Source organism: Barbus barbus (genome assembly GCF_936440315.1).
Source record: "Barbus barbus genome assembly, chromosome: 48".
Classification (NCBI taxonomy): domain Eukaryota; kingdom Metazoa; phylum Chordata; class Actinopteri; order Cypriniformes; family Cyprinidae; genus Barbus; species Barbus barbus.
Genome location: NC_136726.1, coordinates 16,838,794 through 16,865,111, shown reverse-complemented (window position 1 = coordinate 16,865,111; position 26,318 = coordinate 16,838,794). Strand labels below are relative to the sequence as shown.

The window sequence follows — 26,318 nt, the reverse complement described above, 5'->3', positions numbered from 1 at the left end:
GCGAATTACATAAATGTTTATTTTTTGTAATTCATAATGTACGGTCACAAAACAAAAACAACAGAATGGTAAACATGAAATGAATTATTTCTGTAACAGCCAGAAAATATTTCCAAATAAATATATATGCTATAAAATGAAGAAGCAAGTGTTCACAAATAAACTTAGAATCAATCAGAACTTTGTTTCTGGCAATTCTGATGAAAAAAAATCAGAATTTTTGAGATATAAAATTGTCACAGAAAAAAAAAAAAGCCAATTGTGACTTTTATCTCAAAATTCATTTTTTTCCTCACAGTTGCAGGTATCTCACAAATCCGATTTTTCTTCTCAGAGTCTTGCAATTCCAGTTTTATATCCTGCAATTCAGAATTTTCTCCTCAGAATTGCACATTTATATCTCACAATTCTGAGTTTATATTTCAGAATTGCAAGATACAATTCAGAATTTTGAGATATAAACTCAGAATTTCAAGAAAAAGTCAGAATTGTACATGAGATAAAATTTTTATTTATTTTTATTCCATGGCAGAAACTGGCTTCCATATTCAGGTGTATAGATTTCATTTTGGTGCATGTATTGTTCATGATTTGTTTTGTTTTTTAAAGCAAAACAGTAATAAAGTGAGCATGCACAGTTTTGTTCGTTGGTTACAAAGGTGACAGCTTCATAAACTTTAAAGGGATAGTTCAGCTAAAAACAAAAATCATGTCATTATTTACTCACCCTCATGTCATTCCAAACCTGCATGGTTTTATTTCTTCCGTAGAACACAAATTTCGACATAGAATGGAAGTCAACGTGGTCCAAAAATAATTAGTCATTCTTCAAAATTTTGTGCTAGGAAAGTCATGCAGGTTTGGTACGACATGAGGGTGAGGAAATCATAACAGAAATTAATTTTGTGTGTGTGTGTGTGTACTGTTCCTTTAAGAGGCCTATAACCAGCTCATTAAAAACTAAAATGATACAGGTTACCAATGACTAGTATGGTCTAACCAGTTTTATTTGCAGTGAGACATACATTAGATCATTCAAACAACACATTGAGAAAAGACACAACATTACTTGGTTAGTTACACACATGCAACTCAGTCAACAACACGTACAGATATGTGGCTCTGTGAAGCTCATGTCCAAAGTGACCAAACCGTCCGACTTTTTCAGGATTCACAGAATGCAAAATTTTCAAATAAGAGGGCGATAGAGAAAGAGAGTGGGAGAGCACTAAGAAACAACACATTTAGTGAAAGGCAAGGTAAAGTGAGGCTATAGCTTTGTAAGGTGCTCCGCCAATTTACAGGTAATAAAGCAAAAATAGAAAACGGAAGAAGCACACATAATGGTTTGTGCAGTGACCCAACAAACGCAAGCGCACATTCTGCACCAAGCATCCAAACATACAGCGACACATTGAGATCAGTCTCTTGACATACAGTAGGACACTTGCAAACACCAGGACAAAAATACACCTTTTTCCAGGGGAGGTTACATCATAAGCAAAGGCAGAGGGTGAGACGATAGCAAATTACAAGCTATAGAATAAGATAAAAAGAAAATCTTCAACAGTACCTGAATTTTTTGACCAAGAAATGGCACAGGATTGAGACTTCCACGACTCTGATTACACCATCCAAGCAAATCTGGGACAATTGTATTTTTCACTGGAGGTTTTTCTCTATAATTTTTCTGAAACTCTATAACTAGTGCAGATTTTTTTTGAGGCTCTAAATGACCCAACAGGCCTTTAACTTACTGTATATGAAATATCAGGCATATCTATACATTAATATTTTGACTAGAAGTAGATTGATCATTTTGGTCCTTGTAGTTTTTGAATATTGCAATTTAATATCACATAAAAGTATTTTTTTCTTGAATAAGCCCAATTTTATACATGCCAGAAGTTTACAATGGCTTGGCCCAAACTATCAGCTTTCACAGCAAGACCTTCTGTCTGGTCTCAGGCAGTTTCAGGGCCAGCAATCCGCCACCGACCAGAGCACCGAAGGACAGCAGAATAGGGATGACTTTGGTAATGCCTACGAATGAGGCAAAGATTGAGGTTCCCAATATAGCCGCCAACTTGCAAATGGCATTTAAGACTCCAAACGCTGTGGCTCTGCAAGAGAAGTTAAGTCCAGGCAATGAAAAAAAAAAAAAAAACAGTATGGTTTTTCACATGTATTTTAAAAGTTCAGTTGTATTTTTTTGCAAAGTCAGACTGATGACGTGATTGTAACTATGCTTTGTTTAGCATGTTAATCAGACTACAATTGGCCTGGACTTCGAAAGACAAAGGCAAAGGACAAATTCAACATGTATTCAATCATTTAAATTCACAATTACACACCAGTGTTGTTATTGTTAACAAAAACTATAATTTTTTTTCTGTATTTGAAACAAAGCTTAAATAATAAAAAATAATAAATAAAAATTAGATGGAAAAACACAAACTTAAAAAAAATTCAGTTGAAGTACTTAAGTTACTTAAACAGATACCTAAAAAAAGCTAAATAAATATATAAAAATAATGTTCAAAAAGGATAAAATAACAAATTACTAAAAAAAAAACCTACATAAAAATGTAATACAAAATATAAAAATGCTAATTCAAAATATTAATAAATATTATAATAATATATAAATAATGAATACTAAAATAGCATTGTTATACACTGTGTCATGGTGTAATTGGACAAAACCCACTGTCCTGTAAATACATTTGCGCATTAACGTGTTTGCATACCATACAAGGTTAAGTAAGTGAGAGAGTTTTTGTTTGCATAACAATACAATGCTGCTAATGCTTCTTTAGTACTTTTTATATCATTTTATATTGACTTTACCTTTTTGAAGCTGGGTAGAGCTCCACAGTGATGACCTGAATGCCGTTCCACGCTGCTACGCTAACACCACAAAACAGACACTGCCAGGCTATGATGGCTGCCTGACTAAAGCTCAAGAAAAGGAAAAAGGTGCAGCCAGCAGAAATAAGCATCGAACCACCTACAGAGAGAAGAAAAAGTGGTCTTCACAGGCTCTTCTTGGTTAGAAACAACATTAGTGACTCAGAATGCAAGCTACTGGATATGTACATTTTGATAGCATTTCTGAAAATAGCTAAGCTAAGGTTTGTAACCATCTAGGCAGCGGTTCAGCTCACCTATAATCTTGATTCGTCCAATCTTATCCATGAAGAGTGCCGAGATAATATTTCCAGGCAACACTGCTAAACTGCCTAAGAAGCTGACCAAGTAGACAAGGACATCGTTCTCCTCCTCATAGTCTAAATGGCATCCTTTCTTGTTGTGCAGGAAAGTAACGTTCTCGAATGTACAGTCAATGAACTTTTCTTCATACAAGTCTGTGGAAATGAACAAACCATGAGGTCTAGTGCACTAAAACAGCTCTGAATTGTGGGTAAGATCTCTTACCTGTGTCATAAAACACAGTACTGCGGATGGTGCAGTTCTCAAAGAACGTTTCTGTGGATCGGATGTTCTCGAAGAAGCAGTCCACGAACAAGGAGTCTTCAAACTTCACAGACTTCATCTCAATGTTGATGAACCTGCATGAAAACACACAGCACACGTTGAGATACTACTATAGCCTGACAATTAGGAAAAGCATTTGCGTATAATTCATGTCGCAGATAGCGTTTTTGTCAGTGTACTTGTCGTTGATGTATTCTCCCACTTTATGGACTTGGTTCTCCAAAGAGAAGTTGAAATTGAAATGCTCCACCTTCTCTCGGTAAAACACTTTCAACTTGGATTCATACTCCTCGTGCTGGAGGTGCTTGATCATGTCAGGAAACCACACAGAAAGCCCGTAAAAACTGAAATATACCACAAGAAAGAAAAGCAATGAAATAGTTTTCTAAGTGTGAAAACGCCACCAATGGGGCTAGTTTGGAGGCGAAACTATCTGTTTTTCCAACGAATGTGTTGCAATTCCATTGGCTGAAACTAGAGGCACTAAAGTTACACACTTTGCCTTTAACTAAAGAATACTTTAATAAAATAATCAATGTATCAGTGTTTCAGGACACAAGAATAATTACTAATTAGTAAAGGTAGTTTACCTAAATGCCATTGTGAACCATATGATGGCCATTAGTAGAGTAGCTAGTCTTAGATCACGACCAAAGAGGGACAAAACATTTTTCATGACCTGCACACAAAAATAGCTTTTATTAGAATTACAAATTGAAGAACATACAGTCAATTAAACTGTTAGCTTTGAGGTTTACCAGCTTGGTCAGTGTCAAAGTTCGAACCACCCATCTCTGGAAAGCAGTTCCAGTTGCAGTCTGAATCTCAATAAACTCATCTTCCTGTGTCTTTGGAGTCTTGATATGAGTTACCTGGATAAAAGGATTCATTATCCATGAGGCATTATGATAAAAAAAGGCTTCACCATATTACATGACGTAGAGCTAAGACAAAAAACATTACAGTACTCCAAACATCAAATCAGCCCTTGAAAATAATTAAACTTACAGTAAACACTCTCTCAGGTTCTCCTTTGGCTCTCCAGTTGGTGTCATGAACCTGTTTCAGGATCATCCAGGCTTCATCATGTTTAGCATTCTGGAAGAATTTAAAAACAAATTAATACTTTTTGTTCAGCAAAAATGCATTAAATTGATTAAAAGTGACAGTAGAGACATTTATGATGTTAAAAAATTTTTTTATTTGAGGTGAAAGATTTCTTTTGAATTAATATTTGTTTGTGCTGTGTAGTTTAATGCTTTTTAGAGTGTCACTAGGTTAGCTTAGAAACATGCTAATGTCAAAACTCAATTTTGAATTGTTTGGGATAAGTTGCAAGTGGCAATCAGATTTGTGTGGTGAAAGTTGCTGTCTATAAAGAACCTTATGAGGTACTATGACATGTAGCAGCTGTTTGTGTAGACAGTAGAAAGCAAGTCAGCTAAGTAGGTGTTGGAACAGCGTTATTGTATATTTCAGATATATACCTCCAGTAGGAAGCGTGGGCTCTCAGGCATGAACATTAGCCCAACAAAAGCCACTATAGCTGGGAGAGCACAGACTAGAACAAACACCCTCCAGCTGTGGAACTGGAACTCTGTACCCATACTGAAACCCCAGCCTGAAATACAGCAAAACAACCAGTATGTAAAAGCAAAGGAAAAAAGGAATGTAATCCTTACACCGCTCTACATACACAAAGTATACATATGTACCATATCGAGGGATGATGCCCCAGGCGGTGAAGGAGGCGTAGATGCCACCCATCATCCAAAACATGCAAAGCCAGCTGAGATGTTCTCCTCTTTTGTCCATATGCAGGAACTCAGAGAAGTACGAGTACACGATTGGGACAGAGCCCCCGATTCTGCAAGACAACACATGGCAGTTCTCTTACAATGCAGTTATTCCCAAAAATGCATTAAATCTTTCTTGTCTACAAAACCTGTAAATGGCCACAAGAGCATATCGACGAGACCGTTAAAGTCATGATGTAGTCTTAAGGGTATATTATAGCTTGAAAATACTACCAGAGGCAGCTAGATTGAGAGTTCCCCATGAATCAGTCCTGTAATTACCGCCCAGCATTGCTAGCTTTAAATTAGAAGTTGAGCCGAGGGAGAAGGGCTTGAGCCTGGACATGCCTGATTTACAGAAAGGCTCAACCTCTAATGGAAAACAATGACTTATTGTCATGCAGTTATATGGCTTCCAAGGTGGAGGGCAGGCCTTTGTGTTTTTTCTTAATATACCACTACTTCTCTTTCTTTTTTTTCTCCAGCTTACCCAATTCCAGAGAACAGCCTGAAGAACAGGAAGAAGCCATATCCCTGGGCGAATGAGGAGAAGAAGGCAGAAATGCAGTTCATGGCCAGGGCGATAATCAGACATTTCCGTCGGCCCACTTTATCAGCCAGGCCACCCCAAATAAATGCTCCGAACATCATTCCCAGGAATACTATCAAACCTGCAGAAGAAAAGATAAACCATCGGTTGACACACAGTATTTATATTTATATTATATCTATAATGGAGAGAGAGAGAGTATACTTTAATAAACATACACATATTAAATTATTTATTATTTAATATTATCTCTCTATTTCTCTCTATATATATTATAAAACATTACACATTTTACCTCTCTTCTAGTTTACAGTACCTCTAGGGGGCATCCTTTCCCTCCTTTCCTCCTTGTAAGTATGCATTAAGATTCTCATCAACCCCAAAACACATTTATTGTGCAGTGTTTACTTTCAATCCCTCTTATCTAATGAGATTCAGTAGAGTCTGCATGTGTTTTTAAATGACAAAGAAATATGTAAGACTCAAGCAACCACAATCAATTTAAGCTAATGTAGTCTCGGAAATGGAGGGAAAGGAACATCAAACGAGCAGTCACAAGGTTAAGTGATTGCAACAGAAGATTTTGCGGTTCTGGTCAATCTTAATGAGTGCGAGTGGGTGCTCAGAAGCTATAGCAGGACTCACAGGTGTGCAATTTAACTGACGTAACACGTTTAGTGAATGTACCTTTCAGCAGGGTGCTCACTTAAGAGAGCAGCGAAAGAGCTGGCATTCAGTTTGAACCTTTGTGCAAATGTTGTACAATGACACTGGAGGCATGTTATTATTATGCCAGTAGATAATTTGTTCTTTGAAGGGCAAAATTATTGCAATTATACTTTAGGAATGCAATAGAAGTTTGAAAGGTTTAATGGTAAAAATGATTTAACATTAAAGCTATTTTTTGATATGAACTTGTCACATAAGTGTTCACCAAATGCACGTACATTACGGTTAGACTTCAGACTTATTACATCCAGAAATTACATAATACCTGTCATTGTTAATATCTGCAAGATTTTGAACAAAAAACAGACTTGTATTCACAAACAGTTTACAAAATTGACCTTAACCTTCTAAAGAATTAAAATCCTAAATGGTTTTAATCAAATATTTAATATTGTTAGGTATTTAACAATTAAATATCAGGTATAAATATTAAGCATTTATTAAATTAAATCATTTAATATAAATATTTTATGTCATTCTATTTTGCTTTCAGACAACATTATGAGTAATGTAGTACAGTTAGCTACTTTTAACTTATTTTATCAAACCAATTCTGCATATCTGCAGATATCCCCTTCAAAACTATAGTGTTGCACAGGCATGAAGCATGAGGGCCTGGCGTGGAGTACAGATGGTCATGCAGTGAAGGGAGTTTGGTGTAAGACTAGTGTGAGAGTGACAGCACCGTCCTCTATGAGCAGATCAACATATGGAGCTGAGCTGCCATTATCCCCCACCGCTCAGCATGAGGATCCTCCCAGCATCCCATTGGTCAGCCTTAATCCGTCGAGTCACAGTCGTGACAATGTTTCAGAGCCAAAATGAGTGCCGAAGGCTAAGCCGATGCTGTGATTTAATTCTTTATTGTCATACAGATTGACATGACAACTTCAGTTTGCATTTCAAGGGTTAAAGGTGACGTGTGTCATTTTTTCGATGGTAAAATAAAATTATTTCACCTGCCCCAGTTTAATATGTGGAGACTCTACATAGGCTATTTGTAGGTTTATTCCCCTCAGAAGGGAAAGCACTTGGTGCTTTCAAAACATTCCTCTGTTTGTTTGAGAATTCCGACCAGCCTGACATAGCTTTTTTTTTACCAATGAGAGATAAAGGAGAGTTAAGGAAACTATTTAAATCAAAAACATGAAACTTTTTTTAAAATTATGTTTGATGAAGAAATAGCATAGTAGTGCAGTAATTACACGTTTGTTGAGATTTTTTACATTAATGTTTGAGACACATTGAATGACTATAATTAATAATCAAGTAGGCCTAATAGTAATACAAATTTTACTGCTTGATTATTAAGGTCAGCTAGTCTTGGAAACCTTTTTGAAAATGTCTTCAAATTCGACCCTTGTAAACCTCTTTTTTTATTGATAACGCTACAGACATTCTGAACGACAATTTGGCTGATAGCCTATGTCAAGAACTGCACAGTGTTGCATTTTTAATAAATAGTTCAACTATAAAAAAATATATGAAAATGCCCCCTAAAAACATTTCAAAAACATATAGGGATAAAAAAACAAAAAATAAAAAAAAATCCTGATTACTTGATAGGAATCCTATCAAAATGGCTGGATTTTGCCTGCAAAAATTTGACAACAATAGTAAATGTGACTGCACTTTACGAGTTGAGTTGACTAGAATTACAGCAACCCAACATGAAATCTGGCGCAGTACTGGGCCAAAACTGAAAACTACTAAGAAAACCTGTAAAAGTGGCAGACTTTATACCCCTCTATAAGACGTCATGTTCGATTCTAGACCAGCTAAAATGTCTCTGCAAAGACTGCATATCAGAACCAACCCTGAGAGTGAAGTGAAGTATGAAAAAGCAAGTGAATAGCATAACCTGACGGCGATTGCAGAGGGAGGTGGGCACAGGATTATGTTTCAGAGAAAGGTCAGGAGAGAAGCTACTGATCTGTCGGGCTACTGCTGACTCAGTTGTTTTCCACGATGGGTGTGCAGGATGGAAAGTGCTCACTCATTCTGGCTCCCTGATGCTCACAGGCAGTCTTTACTCTCATACACACTGCTTCTGCACACATCAATATCACTTATCCAGACGGGGGAAGGGTTTGCACTGTCACCTTTGGTGCCTTGAAAAATTCAATCCGATAGACATATTTTAGATTTGTCTTTATTACTATAAGGTAAGCTAAATTCTTTAAATCTGGCTTCCTGATGTAACTATAAATTAAGGAAAAGATTAATCATAAAAATCTTTTGATTATCAGGTATGTCTAGCCTGTTTCTCTGAAGTGAGATAAACTAGTAATTCATCTTAATTCAGGTCCTGTATTACTATTACTAGCATTATTTAAGTTCAGGACAAATACAATAAAATAAAATACAATAACCATTTATTCACTAGTAACACAAAGCTTCTGTCTCAACTATAGGCACAATAAATTTGGGGCACATTAAACACAACTACCTCTTACTCCAATTGATATGCTTGCTTGGTCTTGCTTAATTGTTTCTCTGAGGCTTTAGTCTGTCCGAAAACCAACCCATTTCAGTCATACCTTTGGGAGTCACGAGTCAGTTCCCCCAACTGCTTTACTAAGCAAGAGTGGATTGATGTAAAACTGAGCCAGGCTCATGAATCTCAACCATCGAGCGCTCCATTAGCTGATTTGAGAAAGTTCTTAATTGATGGTCTCCTTAAGTACCAGCTGGCTAAAAACTGACTGTATGCCATCATTCAGGTCTGTCTCAAAATCACTAGGTTTAATTACACTAAAACTTTTCATCAGCATGTGCATATGGAACTTCATCCAGGACTCCATAAACTAAATTTAATTCATGCAGTTTTGCTTAAAATCAAGAACATCCGCCATATATCCTCTCAGATTGTTTATGCTAACTCAGAGTTTATTTTAAACTCAACAATGGATAACAATGGATATGTGCATAATGGAATGACAGCATAATGCTAACTGCATACTGCACAGTGCACATTGTATACGGCCTGCTACATTTCAAAATAATGTGAAACAGTATACATTATGCAGCACTAAATGTTTCAAATAGTAGCAATCTACATTTTTATCCCACAACCTCAAGCCAGTAGGCTATGATGTCCAGTTAGCATTTAAATATGGTAAATAATGACTAAATATGGTTATTTAGTCATTTGTTTTTGTCTTTGTCTTTTTGGCAGTATGTTCAAATAGTGAGTCAATAAAGACAAGTTAGCAACTTGTTAAAATTAACCACGGTTTTATAGTAGTAAAAGTGTTGTAACCATGCTTTTTCTTTGCCGTATTGATTGCCATTTGTATAACCACAGTTTTACTACAAAATACCTATGGTTAGTGTAGCAAAACCGTGATTAATTTGTGGCTACTATGGTTTAACTATATTAAGCATGTTTTTTTTTATCATTTGTATTAAAACCATGGATCATTTTCGTAAGGGTTTGCACTGGAATTTTTTTTGAAAAAGTTGAGTACTTCCCATTTTGGCTAATTTAGTGGATCATTCAGGTGTTTGCTGCATAAATGCTATTCTGAACACTAAAATGGTGACTTACCCAGCATTCCCTTCTCAGAGTGGGACAAACACATGTCTTTCTCTGCACTGGGTAGCACCAAGGCCACTACAAAGCACTCCACGCTGTCCGCCATTAGCGCCAGACCCAACACCACAAACAGGGTCCACTGGAACCTCCCATGTCCACAGTCCTCCATGATGTCCTCGTATTGTTCAGCAAGCTCCTCCTGTTCTGACACGGCGTCCGCCATGGTCCTAGCTTTCGCTCTCGCCGCCCTCCGGGCAGCCTTGGCCTCATCTGGATGGGGAATGCCCTGGTACTCCCCTTCATACATTTGGTCCTCTTCATCGTGTCCCTCGGTGACATCGCTGGCGGCGTCTTCCTCCTGGGGAGGGTAGTCAGTCTGATAACCATAGCCGTCTTGTCCTCCCTGTCCGTACGTCCCATAGCTGTCTCCGTCTCCCTGGTGGTAAATGTTGTTGTGGTAGGGGTCCGCCATGGTTTCAGAGATGTTCTTACCTACACTGCACTTCGGAGACTATATAGGCATAATCAGTAGCTGTGTTGGTTTGTGTTGGTGTTCTTTTGAGCTACTTGAGTGTTTACAGCTAAAGAAATCTTGAGAGGTCCTCGAGGCTCCAATCAAATAGGTCCCTTGAGTTTAACTGTTAGGATGGCGGTTGGTCACTTCTAATCACCTTTGATTTTCAGAGTTCTCATTGGGCCACATGTTGATCCTGCAAATGGAAATCAACACTGAATCAGTTACACGGAACCTTGGATAAATTCTTCAACATCAAGCAGGATTCATTTAACTTCTATACCCACTCATGACACTGGTCCAAAAAACAGACTGTTTAATTAGGCTTTATGAAGCCGAGGACATTTGACATCAGTGATTGAGTTAATATTTTTTAAATATGGGCAGGCACCAAGGAACCACACTGGTATGAATATATACAATTTGGGGTACTAGTCTAGTTTTTGTGCATGTTTATTTATTTATTAGCCCTTTTTTGTATACCAGCATTAATGTCTATTTATCAATAATTAGACAAACAAATAAGCATACAGTTAAACACTCATTAAAATAAAAGAGCTAATTAAAATATGCAGGCAACTGTCTCTGTAAGTACAATAAATTAAACATGCATTCCATAACAAAATCAGCCCTTTTTCGTTGTAAAGCATGTCATGGCATGCTGCATTAACGTTCCTTCCTTTGTTTCACACTTTTTAAATAGGCTTTGTAAAGCTGTGACAAAATGAGCTCACAAATAAAACCCAGGCCTGTCACAAGACACAGAGATCTCTTCTCATTTATTCGACAGCCGTTTGGGTCTCCGCTAATGAGCAAATGAGATCGGTCTCACTCGACACAATTCTCGCTGTTTTTCTGCCTCAAGCGAGGTTTTACACAAGGATTTATTCCCATGTCTTATTCCCACCGGTCCATATATTCACATCGCCAACAGACAGACACACTGTGAATTATAATGTAGAAGAGTATTCTACTCCCCCATACATATGTTAATACTGTCCACCTATCAGTTACTACCTATAAGACCTGTGGACTCATTACAGGAAATGGCGCTAGCTGAGACACTCATGAATTAGGTGTGTGGGTTATTAGTTTAGTTAAACAAGAATCCTCATTTAAATTTCTTTGGTTGGAGCGAGAGGGCACAAGTGGGATCATCCTTTGAATTGCTAATTTGAATAATCATATAATGAATGACGAGGTCATACACATGAGCCTGTTCCACATTAATTAGCATTTAGCACTGATGAAGAAGACATGAAAATGATACACGTTTAGTCAGACTCATTCATTTCAGATTTGTCTAAATTAATTGGGATTTTATGGATTTAATTAGACAGAACAGCAGAGAGGAGAAAGAGAACAGGAAATTATATGAAATATTGCCAGGAGCATGTGTGCTAATGTTAAGGTGGTCTACAATAATAGGAGAGAGCTATCCATTAATATTCCTATTTATGAGTCCTAAAACCTTCACTAACTATCCTGAGCTGTGATGTCAAATGTAAAAAGTCCATTTCATGCTTTTGAGTGTGGTCACTACCCAAAAAAATCTACTCCAATTTAATGAAAAAAAAAAAAAAAAACAGTTTGTGTTGTATGTTGTGCTAACTGTGTAAACACAAAAATTATATGTCACATATTATTAAAAAGAAGTTAGAAATGGTTAAATTAAACAGTCTTGTTCTGTTATCCACTAGCTTTACATATCACTAGTCTATTAACCTGCAAAGCGTATGGCTAATTAGCTGATTAGCAAAACATCTAAGCATGCCGCTAGCCTATTAGGCTCCAAGTTAGAATGTCAAATTAAACATTTTGCTGTAGCTTTACATACCTCTATTCTTTTAACCTGCAAAGCATGCAACTAGCTGATTAGCAAGCATGCAGATAGCTTATTAGGCTGCAAATTAGCATACTGCTAGCTGATTAGCCTGCTAGATTAGTTATCAGTGCTACAAAAGGATAGCTGGAAATACTGTTTTGATGAGGATCGTGAAATGTTGTTTTTGAACAGGCATTACACATGGCTGCATCTTGGAGATAGAATTTTACACAACAACAGCATCTAGCAACAGGTGCTAACGGGACCATGCTAAGCAGCCAAATCATAACAGCTCTAACATGCACTTAGGCATTTTTTATCGCTGTATTCATACATTTTGCAGCATAAATTGGACAAATTGCAAAACAATAATGCCTGCTAAGTTTAACTGTATACATGAAAGACTATGATGGGAGATACACAATCAAAGGGTTAAAAGGAAAACACGTTCAGTCTATATTCTTCAGGGTTATTAACAATACAGAGAATATGATTTCCCTCAGGAACTGTTCCAAAAAAAGCCTATTAGAAAACTTGTTGGGGCAAAATCAATTTGTAATCATTAGAGGCGGCGCACTTCCTTCCAAATTCCCATGTCTTGTTAAACATTACTTCCCATCTGTGCATTATATGAGAGGGGCGATTCTGGCACACTGCTATGCAAAACTGCTAGAGCTCATTAAATGGCTTTTTATTCAAGATTGATTCACTTCGGTTTTTCGTGTCCTGTGAAAATGTGCAATTTGGCATTTTCTCAGCCCGCCGGCATTTGCAACAAAGTGGCTCATTCCCTGTTGACAAAGACAAGTGAAGGTCAGAGTTTCCAGATGGGCTTTTCTCAAAAAGAATCAGTTGCAGGTTCATCTGATACCTTTCCCATCGAACCTGCAGGAGACATTTGGCTCTTTGCAAACTGATACAAGAGAAAATTTCTAGCTGTACTTTCTGAGCAATAGTTACTATGACAATGCCAACAGTTTCTATGACAATCAGGCGGACTTGAGAGTTAAGACTGTTTTGATATTCAGGCTAAATATAAATGCTAAAAAGCATACTTGAAGAAACGTATAATCAATACTTGTATGCATTGCATGAACACATTACTTTAAACCTACGGAGAGATCGCTGACATCAATAATGTTGCAATAATTTGTAATAGCACATATGTCCCCCAGTCAGCAAGTTGATTCTAATACAGTAAAACATCTACCAGGTATAAATAAATAAATACATGAAAGAATGAATCAATGAATAAATAGCATTTAAGTTAATTTAATAAAATATAAATAAAATAAAATGTATTTAATTTAATTTAATAAAACATAAATAAAATGAAATAAATTGTATTTAATTTAATAAAACAAATTACAAATAAAATAATAAAATACATAAACAATAAAATAAAATCTTAAATTTATAGTTTGTCATTTTTTTAAATGTGTGAACTATTCCTTTGTGTGTCTGCACTCATTTCTGCACTCATACTGTATATATATAGTATATTAGTAAATTATTTAAAAAAAATATTTTTACATTTTTACAAGACAATGGTATTTCAGTTATTCTACTAAATGTTCAGGAGTTGATTAATGTGATTAATGTGTTACTTGCTCTTTCTTTTTATTAAATGTGAAATTACTTTTCTTCAGCGTTTGCTACAAGTGGCCCAAAAATACCTATACTGACTATAGCAAGATTGCCGCTATTAACCCAAAAAATAGCACTGCAACTCGTGCCATCTCAGGTGAATGATGTGTGTACAATAAAAGAACTGATTTGTTCATGGCAGGGCCTTGAGAACCTTCCCTGAGAGAGAACACACTGCAGCAAGAATACAGCCATGGTAAAAGACACTTCCAGTGCACTGCACCGCACCCACGTCAAGCCAAATATACAACACATGCATCAAACCATAGAAGCCTGGCCATGAAAGATTCAGTAGGCTAACACTCTGTCACGTGGAGCCCGTCATTCATTATCCATGGGGATAACAAGATTCTAGTTAGTTGGTGGATTCAGCTGGTGAAATTCACAGCTTGAGCACGGAGATGGCAAACTGTCCAGTGGGGAAGCGTGGAACTGTAATTAGGTCTATGCTCAAATATTTGGAGGATGACGGATTACTTGTTAGTGAAGGGTAGGATGAAGGTCTCACGACAGGAAAAGTATCAGAGAGGTTTGTGGTTTGGGATTATGATGCATTGTGAGTAATAATGTGGATGACAATGGTAATTTTTCAACTTTTAAATTCAATCCAGGTGGATTTGACAATGCAGCAAACCTACAGTACATTACAAACAATTGTAAAAAGTAAAGGTGTTCAACACTATATTCAACAATGGGTAGTTCACATGTGATGAAGTGTGACATGCTATGCTTCATCTAAAACCTTTTGCTTTTACAATTATGCATGCTGTTTTTTTATGACTTCATATTAATGGAAGTCATACATTATATCATACATAAAATTTTTATATAACACATAAACATGTATATATAATATAAAATGTATAACAATATATTAAATATAAAATGAATATAAAAATGTATATAAATAAAATATTCAAATATATATTAACCTAAAATTGGACACATCAACTACCCATATATTAAAAAATCCCACACAAAGCCAGTTCAATTTATTTAAATTACCCCATGAATTTCTCTTACAGAGAAAAGTTGATCCTGTCTACCTCTTCTTTGTCCATGAACAGCATATTCTTGACATTATGCATAAAATGCCCTTTACAGAATATTCCCAGATGGCAGAACAAAGCAAAAGGTGCCAAAAAAAGTCTAAAAGGAAGTTTAGAACAAATAAAACAAAATAATAGGGAGGCTGCTGTGAAGGAGCTGATGTGATATCTCTCCCTCTCTTCATATTTTATAGCTCATTATCACAGACGTGGCACAGCGTGAGAAATGATAGGCTCTTCAAACGGCCCTCATATCACACTCTTCCTCAAAATGGAAGAAAATGTCACCAAAAACTGCAAGATCGTGGATGGTTAGGTGTGTGTGTGCAGCTATCAGGGACAGGAGCTATAACTAAAGCCTAGTACATCTCGGTATTCATTATACATCTGATCATGTTGTTCACTCAACAAAAATGGTTCCAGCTGAACCGCTACAAGCTGCACTGGCGGATATCAATTCCTGAATCTATTCGTGTTTTTGAATCACTTTAACGAATGATTCAGTCGCTCATGAGACAGAAACCTGTTTCACTTCTGAATACATCTGCTGAATAAATGATTTAATGATTTGTCTGTGAACAAATCCGCATTTTTGAATGGATCATTCGAATGAATCTGTGAATCACTCAATAAAACAGTCACTTGTCACCACCTTTTAGACAATTCAGCAATTTAGCAACAATCAAACTACTCATAATCAAATATATAGATTGGTCTTCCTGAGTCTAAATGTGGTTAATCATATTCGCTGATCATTTGAAATCTGTCCTGATCATTTTCATGCTTGTTACTCATTCAGATCAATTAGTAAGTGTCTTGTTCTCATGGAATCTCTGAAATGTACCGGCACTGGCTGGGATTTCTTTGTCTTGCGTTTGAATCATAGAGCTGCATGGCTTCCCTAAACATTATATATGTATCTAGGCTATGAGCAGTCGATTCCTTTGGTATTGGATCTTTTCTAACACTGCAGGTTTAGACTTGAATCTGGGGCATGAAGTACTCGGGGTTCATTTTTCTCAAAGCACACCCTAAAATAAGCACTGAGGGGTAATATTTTGTAACAGAGAATTTGCTGTAGTCTGTAGTTTGTACAGGTCAAACCATCTTAACAGTCATGTTCTGATGAGATTTATTAGGGCCCGAGCACCGATGGTGCGAGGACCATATTGGAATTGCTCAGTTTCTTCTTCTTCAAAATGAATCAAATTCATGAAACTTTGCACACGTGCCAGAAGTGGAGAAAATTTACATCTGATATGGGTTTCAGAAGTGGGTGTGGCAAAATTGCTCAATAGCGCCGCCTATAAAATTTCAACGAAGTGCACCTTGAGCTATGTTTCACATACATGTACGAAATTCGGTAGACACATGTAACACACCGATACCTACAAAAAAGTCTGAAACTCAACAGGAAATCTGTTATTTTGAATTTTCTCAGCAAGTTTTGTGCCATTTTTGCCATTTTCAGGCGTTGTATTTAAACAAACTCCTCCTAGAGATTTAAACAGATCAACACCAAATTTGGTCAGTGTAATCTAAAGCCCTTTGCGATGTTAAATTGCGAAGACCCTGAGTTTTCGTTAAAGGCCATGTCCGTGGCGGCCTGACAAACTTCGATGTTTCGCCATGAAATAGGAAGTTGTTGTAATTCAGGCATACAATGTCCAATCTGTACCAAACTTCACATGTTTGATAAAAGTTCTGTCCTGAACACATGACCATGCCCATATTCAGTTATAGCTTCACCCTCTGGCAACAGGACGTGGGATGTTTTACGCTCTAACGAACTCCTCCTAGAGATTTAATGTCCTTGACGGCCTTACAGAGTTTGATGATTCAAAATGGAAAAGGAAGTTGTTGTAACTCAGTCATACAATGTCCGATCTGCCCCAAACTTCACACGTTCAGTAAGAGTCCTGGCCTGAACACATATAAAGACCAATATTCTATTATAATTATAGCGCCACCTGCTGGCAACAGGAAATGACTTGTTTTACACTAACTCAAACATACCATGTTCAATCTGCATCAAACTTCATATGTTTGATCAAAGTCCTGGCTTGAAGACATCTACATGCCAATATCCAGTTATATTCATAGTGCCACCAGCTGGCAGCAGGAAGTTTGGCACATAGAAATTACTTTGACATATTCCTCACCACTTTAAAAGCAAATTGCCCACCATTCGCTGTTTCCCTAAAGCCACCGGATGGCGGTGTGCCCGGGTGTGAGGGCCCTTTTAACGCAGCTTAAATTTTGAAATGTTATGCTTGGGGGTCCAGGGCCCCAAAGATTTATGTGCAAAAATAAAAAGTCTTAATAAATAAAAATATTAAAATTATAAGCTCAACCAGCCAACTAACAGTTATGTAAGATGACTGTTTATCCCTGACCAGGTAGTTTAGTTAATCAGCCAACTAAACTAAACCAGCTAGTGGCCAGTCAGAAGCTAGTTTTAGCTGGATAATTTCCTCAGGGGTTTAGCAACATGCTGTAGGTTGTGACAGTGATAGATGTGGAAAAAATAATGTTGTATTTTCATAGATAAGTAAAAAAAAACTTGACAAACACCCACTGACAACAAAACCGCAGTCAAAATCCCATGTGGTTACCACAAATGTCACATCTTTCAAAGCCACCGTGACCATAGCTCTCATGACAGTGGCATCTTCATAATCAGAGATACTATTTCTAACCCAGTGAAAGATGATGTAATTTAGCTCTCCCTGAAAGCGCTGATAGACTCAAACTTGTGAGTTAAGCTGAGAGAGGTAAAGTATGGCCTCTCCAAACACAGGCAGCCTGCTGTTAACTCATCATGATCTGACCATGAGGCTCCCATGTTGCCCCAGGCATCTGCCTTAAAAGCTTAATATAAAATATGAATCACAGCTCCAGGAAGACAGATTCAAACATCATTTTCATGGCTCCTAAAACCTGCTAGTCTCCAACCAGGGACTGTCTGCACCAAATGAAGTTTACAGAACAACAACATCTCTGGCAGGACTAATGCAAATCATGCTACAGTCAGTTTCTTTCAGCTGTCTGTTTAAAATAAAACACATATATTTAAATAATATAGAATGTAATTATTTAAATGACCAAAATACACATTTTTAAATGAAATGAAATACAAATTGAAATACTGATTCACAAATGCGCTTTTAAATTATATAAAATACAAATATTTAAGTTAAAAATAAAATAAATTAAATGATCTAAATTATTGAAATATTTCAATGAAATATAATTATTTAAATAATTTAAAATACACCTATAAATTATATCAAATAAAATATTTACATTTAATATTTACATTTACAAAATATTACAATATTTATATTTACAATATATATGTGAATTAAAATGTTGCTTTTCTTTTTTATTATATACATTAAAACGTCTTGATGGCATAAAGATGCGGAATTAAATAACTTTTGTAAGAGAAAAAGATTTGTGAAGGAATCATTCTGGTTTGGTGAACCACATCAACTGATTCATTGAAAAGAGCTGACTCAACAGAACAATTTGTTCTTGAATTAAGCTATATATCTAAAGTTTGAAGGAAATTTAGGGTGGAGATTTTTAGTAACTATAGTTTAAATTTACTTAAGAAATTTAGTGCATGCATCTTATGTACTGCTTTTATGGTGCTTCTGAATCTTTTTGACTCCCTGTTCACTGCAAGGAAAAAAGATCAATACAGAAGAAAGACAAATAGTTTTGGAAAGACATGAAGTTGAGTAAATGATGATGGCATTTTCATTTTGGTAGAAATTAGGTAGAACTTCAAAAGCTGAAGAATCTGTCAAATATATATAGTGGTTAAGGCCCTCGAAACAAGACATGAATGTCTACAAATCAGTAAATGATCTTCATTATCACTGACCTTTATCTCTGAAATGTTATGTTTGAGGGGAAAATAACAGACAGAATCAGTTTGTGAGATCAGTTGTCGTCATGACAGATGAGAGCAGCAATTTAATCCTGCTTAATACTGCGGAAATTTTATTCTGTCCACTGGCCACGGATGACTTTAGATTACTCTCTTTCTCTCTCTGAGCAGGAGTGCATAGATGACATGAGAGAAGGATTTATCTGTTCCGTGTCTCTCCGTTGTCTCATTGCATTTTGTTATTGTAGTAGACAGCTGATAGCAGCTAGCATCTCTCATCAGTGATAAAGTCTGGCATGGAGACTTTCTTTGCTCACTTGGAGGAGGAAATGACAGTCTGCCTCTGCGAAACAAAGCCAGTCCTGTTTGGTTTGTTTAACAGACTGCTTTTATGAGCCACTCACACAGACAATGAGATCAATAGAAATGGAACCTATTTGCTTTCCTAATGCACGTTCCTGATCTCATGGCAAACTATTCATTGGTCGTTATTGCAGCAAAAAATATAGTTTAGCTTTGTAATTTTTCAAAATATAATAACTTATTTCTCTAAAAAAAAAAAAAAAAAAAACGTTTTACTTTGCTGAATATAATAATCCCCCCATCCATTAAAAAAATAAATAAATAATAATAATAATAAAAAAAAAATATATATATATATATAATGAAATATATATATATATATATATATATATATATATATAAATCTGTTTTTAATGTGTATTTTTTAATTGTATTATTTTTATATTACAAAAATATTTATTTATTTAATTATTAAGCCATTGTCTAAAATGTAAACATAAAAATAACAAAAACAATAATAATAATAAAAAATTACTTATTATGAGAAACAATATTTACTGAATATAATAGAATTTACCCCTCCCCAATTACAAATAATATTAGGCATAATAAAAATAATACATTAATGAAATAAATTAAACAAATATATAATATAATATAATAATCAGTTGTTTAATGTATCTTTATGTTTTCTTTTTATTTAATGAATTTAAATAATTAATTAATTTAATGCTTTAAATAAATAATATTAATTAAATACATTTTTTATATTACATATGAACACTTTTGTATTTATTTATTTATTTATTTGTTTGTTTTTATTTTTTAAACCTTTGTCTAAAATTTAAATGTAAAATTTTTTTAATGATTTATTATTTCTCATTTGTCATATACATCCATAACTTTGGTCAAAAGCTTTCATCATTGGATAACAGCAGCTGAATACACAGCACAGTGCATGTTGATGTATGTTTCTACACAACCCCACCCAGCACTTCCCTCTTCAGCTCTCCCTTGATGAAACAGCCAGCTGGGTGTTACATAACAGCTGCTTTCTGAGTTCACGTATGCACCTATTTTCCTGCTCCCGTGTGCATTTTCTCTCCCTTTAATAATGTGCTGTAACGAACATTAATGCATGCAAAACAATGAGCTTCATGAAGAAAGATATTCACATAATTCAGACATATTATACAGCGTCTATGTAATATGCATAAAATAGTAAATCTGACATTTTAATTGCAGGTATGAGGGTTCATTTTTATATTCAGTAATTAATTTCAGACATCTGCTGGAGAACCAAATGAAGATGCTTGACTGGAATTTGCTTCTCAGGTGTGCCATGGTTTAATATACTGTAGTCACTTCAGATAAGTCCCAATTTTATATATGTATGGGGTCAAAGGCCATCACCCATGGTGGTTTGGATGTAAGATCACAAGGTAAATGGTTCAAAATAGCTTTGAAACTTTGAAAGATCTATATTGGGCGTCATGCAACAAAGGGTTAAATCTAATATCTTACAGTGAAAGCAATTAAATGAACTACATGCACATGCATTTTCAAGTATCTTCCATTTTTAATCTTGTGGTAGCCACACATTCGATAACACACTTTTAATACTATCACGCACACACACAGACAGATCAGGAGGGATAAATACAATCTGAGAGGTCCATTAAGCTAAAGAGGAGACGTGCGTCTCACCCACGTCTGTTTCTGAGCTCGGAGGTGCATGTATTACTATTACAAATTCCAGGTTATTGATTGATTCACGTGCTTTGCAATTCAGCAGTGCACACATAAAACATGCTGGGTGAAGGGTTATCAAGATCTCCAATAGCTGACAAGACATTTGTAGCATAGCACGTGTTAACTGAAACGACTTATGTTTATGCGCTTTCAGCATTGCAGTGTTAACTCTAGATTAATTTAGAAAGTGTGGATGATGAGATTTAGTGCAGATAAGCAGGTGTGGATCGCCTACTGTATTGTGGATAGCATCATATCGCTAATGGCAACCAGAGGTCTGTATCAGTGGGACCCACTAGGAATAAGTCTTATTGATTTCCTTGACATGACATGGGGTCACAAATTGTCCTCATAGCCATTAACCAAATGATACCCTTTGCAAGATCTTTAAATGATAGCTGAACGAGAGTGAGTCTATAGATTACATGAGGTATTTTATCATCTCTCATTACAGCTGTATATTTTTATTTTAAAGGAATCAGCTACGCTTGGACCCCAAAATTAGCATTGTGTTTAAAAATACATTAAGAAATAAGTGAACGAGTGGCCAGAAAAGCTTTAATGAAATATAATTCCGTAATTTTTACATTGCAACTGGTAATAAACACAAGATTAAGCAAGTTCTTTCTGTCAGACCAGAAATCCACATACTCCAAATACTCCGCCCTCTTCATCTCTCATTGGCCAAACAAACAGCTGGCCCCGCCCCACATTCCTGTTATTGGTTGAGCCTGTTGCTATAAATCCTGCTGCTTAAATAAATAAAGCAATGTTTTGAAAATGCCACTTTTTGAAGACCTCAAACTACAAACTGCTTGTAGTCCAACTCGATTTAATGAGAAAATGTAAACATTTTACGTTTTGGGGAACTGGTGTCGAATTTGTTTGAATTCGTTGAAGTCGTACAAAAAGAGACTTATTTTTAGCATGAAAGTTTATCACTAAACCTAATCCTTAGTAGAGGGCAAGAAGATCGGACAAAAACACAAACAAAATTGTACGAATTCTTACAAATTCCCCAAAACATAAAATAGCTACGAATTACCATGAGAGTGTGATGTATAGTCATAGGATATTAAACTAGGATACAATAACTTTTATTATGCGTCTTGTTTCTGAATTACACATGATTTAATAGAAAATTTTATCATAATATAATCGGAAATTGATCGGATGTTAAAAAGTGGGCAGAATGGAGTCAGACTGACTGCAGGTTTGCTAAAAATGGCTCTATGCAGCCTCAGTGATGGCAGCACTGAGTTGTTTTGATTAATAAATGATGAAGACAAGTCACAATATTTCAATAAGTCACAATAACACCAGGAATGCACATTAAGAAAGCCAAATTTGATTTCATATTGACTTAAACATCTAAAAAAGGAAACACATCACCTTTAAAGTCACACACTACCCAATCACCCTAACCCTCTTTTGGCATTAAAAAACATCTGTCAGGATTTACTAAAGACACACAGTGAAAAATTGCATATGTATAGGAATTTCCCTCTCAGACGCAAAATTTATGGAAGGAGAGTACTGTTTGCTTGTTTGCGAACTTGCGAACGAAATGCTAATGTGTGCAGCTCTTGTTGGTCATTATGGAAATGAGATCTTGCAAAATTAAAAGAATTTAAGAAAATTAAAGAGTCTGCAGACATTCATGCACTTGTTAAATTCAGCAACATTTCCTTCTACAGCTGACTACTAATACATATATGTTTTATTTATTTCTAATTCTCCTTACTGACAAAGAAACTGAATATTTGTGATGCTTAGTAATATGTATTAGCACTTCATTGTGGTGATGTTGACTTGAACACCTGTCATGCTCTTGACAGATAATCAGATAAAATAAGTTGAATCCTCATGGTTTCAGGAAGCTGGTTCAAACAAAAGAGAGGAAGAGTGAGAGAAAAACAGTGCTCTTTTTGCAGTACATTAAAGCGTGTGTTTCTGGGATGTTCTGCTCCAGCATTTTTTTCTGCTCCCACTTGAGATTCAATGTCCAGAAAAAAGCTTCACTCGCAAACATAAAACACACGGCAACTGTAGGACTGCAAAATTGGCATTACATTAGCTGCTCTTGCAGAGCTCTTTTGCACAAGCTCACATTCAATTTTGTCCATGTAGCTTAGTTATAGATGACTCAAACATGAGCAGTAGATAAAGACAGATGAAAATTTTGTTGTGAAATTGACTATGAATTCCCAGTTTATAATAATAATAATAAACTTTATTTTATATAGCGCCTTTAAAAGTAGCATCTCAAAGCGCTTTACATACAAATACAAATATGAAGTAAAAAAGATACACACAAGAGTACAGGCAGTAAAAAACAAATAAAACAATACAAGGCCAATATAATAAAACACAAAGTAATCACATAAATCACATAAAAGCTACCCTAAAAAAGTAAGTTTTAAGGGATTCTGCATTTCTAATCTCAGTAGCCAAACAGACAGACAATACAAATTGGAACAAATTGTACATACAGTTTCTTGTTAACTTAATTCTTTGTATAACAAGATCTCAATGCTAAATGCTATTAGATTTCACATCTGTGCTTTATATTTGGATCATTGTAGAAAAAGAAGGTGGATTTAAATATATTATACTCAGAAATTGATAGTAAATTTCACAATTAATTACAAATAAATGGCAGGTAAAACTTGTACTAAAGGTGAAATTTAGAATTTTGAAGTGTGAGTGAGTTTGTGCGTGCATATATATATATATATATATATATATATATATATCTCTGTCAAGACAACTCTCGGAGGGATTGGCATGGTAATGTACATGACAATGTTAATGTATTTGGTCTTGGCGGATAGTGGAATAGATCTGCTATGCTGCTGCTGCTGCGGCAGAGCAAGTATCGAGATTTGCTATTGCCGATGCATCCACAACATGCTGCTGTGAGCATGTAGGAAATACTGCTGCTGCACATATAACACATATGAATAACCCCCATATAGCATACTTGAATTACCTCGTAGCAGATCTATACAGGTGGAGCTGGGGAAGGTGGAGGGTTTCTGAAGTGCGCTGCGAACTGCTACAGCAAACAAAAGCCAGGTATTTGAATATTGAGCAGTGAGCTCATTGGCTACTGATACATGAGAAAACCAATCAGCTGTGCCATGTGACGATGTCATTAGGTCAGATTGAGTTGGACCTATCAGATTGCACCATCTAGAGTTTCATGCCAGAACTCTCTCTCTCTCTATATATATATTCACCCATCTATAATAACTTTTCTAGTGTACATCTATGGACGGAATCTGATCTGTGAATTTGGATAAGTATGAATGCATTTTTCAAGGAAATTATTCAAAATATAGCGAAATGTTGCTTTTCACCTGTAATAGTGACACAAGGTAAAGTTTGAAGCCCCATTTTTTCTAACTTATGTTTGTAGAGGAAATACATTTTTTTTCCTGATTTTTTTTTAGAATACAACAAAATGTTGTTGCTTTTTGCTTATAATATTGTTATATGGTAAAGTAAGCAACAGGAACTCAATGGGGACGGAGCTTAGCAAAGATTAAATTCCGTGGAATAGATTCAAACATTGTTGAGAATGAGTTCAGACTCCTCATATTTAAAAAAACAGCCAAACTATTCATTAAAAGCAATGTTGTTGTTTTTTCTCCGCTATTTAGAAATGACAGCCATTCCAAATGAGCAGATTCCATGTGGGCCTGGATATATCCATTTATCCAGTTGGGAATTGTGTGCTATTTTGAAAATTCTTAGCATTTGCCAACTCTACTTTGGAGATTTAGACTTGTATCTGACTGTGGGACATTTAACACTATAGAGCAAAAATTTGATGCAGTGTCTGATTTTCATTTCTGCTAATTCAAAGCAGTCTCCAGTCTTTTCGCCCTGCATTCCCTCGCCGCAAGGCGCCTCTTATAAGTCATATTTTTATAACACGTTTTCTGTCTTTGATCACGAGGAATACACATAGGAGCAGTGTGAAAGCCACAGAAGACAGCTAATGATCTAACAATATCTGGGAGAGTGAGTTGGAAACGTTTTTTCTAGGTTTGCTTGACAGGTTAAGTTACTATAATGAATAAGTTCACCTGCAGTTGCCTACAGTAGAGTAGCATTTACTACACAACTAGCTTTATCATGAGCGATTAATGAACAGTTTTTGTATCTGAGAAAGTCTATAATGGTTCTTCTGGTGCCCACGAGACATTTAGAGGATATAAATAATGCATATGTTTTTTCCATTGCAAGGAGATCCCCCACCCTTCGGTACACAACTAGCACACACACAATTTATAAATACACAACTTGCATTCGCCCCCACACATTTCTGAACACATATGCTGGAGTGCAATGAAAGTGATGAACATCAATTTTATAGGTTAATCAGTTCACACTCTTGCATCATTGCACATTCTCGTTTTCATAAACTTAATGATGCTTTTCATGTCAAAAAGAGAAGGCCAACAGATTTATCTTCTATTCTGTGAGTATCTACCTAAATACTCAAAAAAATAAAATTAGCAAAAGCAAGTTTCGTAATTCTTCCAGCAAAAATTCTCTTTGCGACTGATGAGCGTTCTACTTTTCGAACGGCGATGATCGTGCACTTTATCATATTAGATTATTGCATCACTTAGTCGCTGCGGGAGAAATATTTTCACTGTGTATTGATTATGTAACTGCTTCCAAAATCTACTCAGCAGCAACCAGACGCTCATTGATTCATTCTATAAACGGAGGCATCATCTAAACGCCTCAATGTCTTCGGTTACAGTTTATTTGAAAGAAAATACTCTCCTTAAAACTCCTCTTAGTTTTCTGTGCACTGAAAGCTTCAAACATGGTTTTTCTCTTTAATATTTCATAAAGTTTTACTTTGCAGAGAGCCTTAATGTTCACTGCAACCTCTATTATGGACTTTCAAGACAAAAAAAGCAGAAGAAACCATTTTGTTTCACTATATCACCATATATATATATCTAGTACACAAGACACATAAACAAACAATCAACTTTCTTACCGTCAAATTATGCTGACTATGCACCAAAATAGTCCCTCTATTTTTAAAAATGTGAAAATTTACAATCCCCCAAAAAGCTGAGTATCCGGTAATAACGGCCTGTGTTCAGATATGAGAGAAAGGGATCATCCAGACAGCCAGCAGAGATGCTGAAGAGGAAGATTAGGATGCGAGCGCTCCCACTCGCACTCTC

At 35.8% G+C, this 26,318-nt stretch overlaps 1 protein-coding gene across 1 annotated transcript; it reads right to left on the bottom strand.

The window, feature by feature from the left end:
* Positions 1–26,318, bottom strand: LOC306866323 (synaptic vesicle glycoprotein 2B-like). The gene is made up of 13 exons (XM_079411438.1): positions 26,126–26,318; positions 10,124–10,821; positions 5,785–5,965; positions 5,214–5,365; positions 4,986–5,119; positions 4,507–4,596; positions 4,257–4,370; positions 4,089–4,177; positions 3,678–3,842; positions 3,439–3,572; positions 3,168–3,368; positions 2,851–3,010; positions 1–2,123 (listed from the first exon to the last, which is right to left on the bottom strand). The coding sequence occupies exons 2-13, from the start codon at positions 10,581–10,583 to the stop codon at positions 1,940–1,942; spliced, it is 2,064 nt and encodes a 687-aa protein (XP_079267564.1). The 5' UTR covers positions 10,584–10,821; positions 26,126–26,318; the 3' UTR covers positions 1–1,939.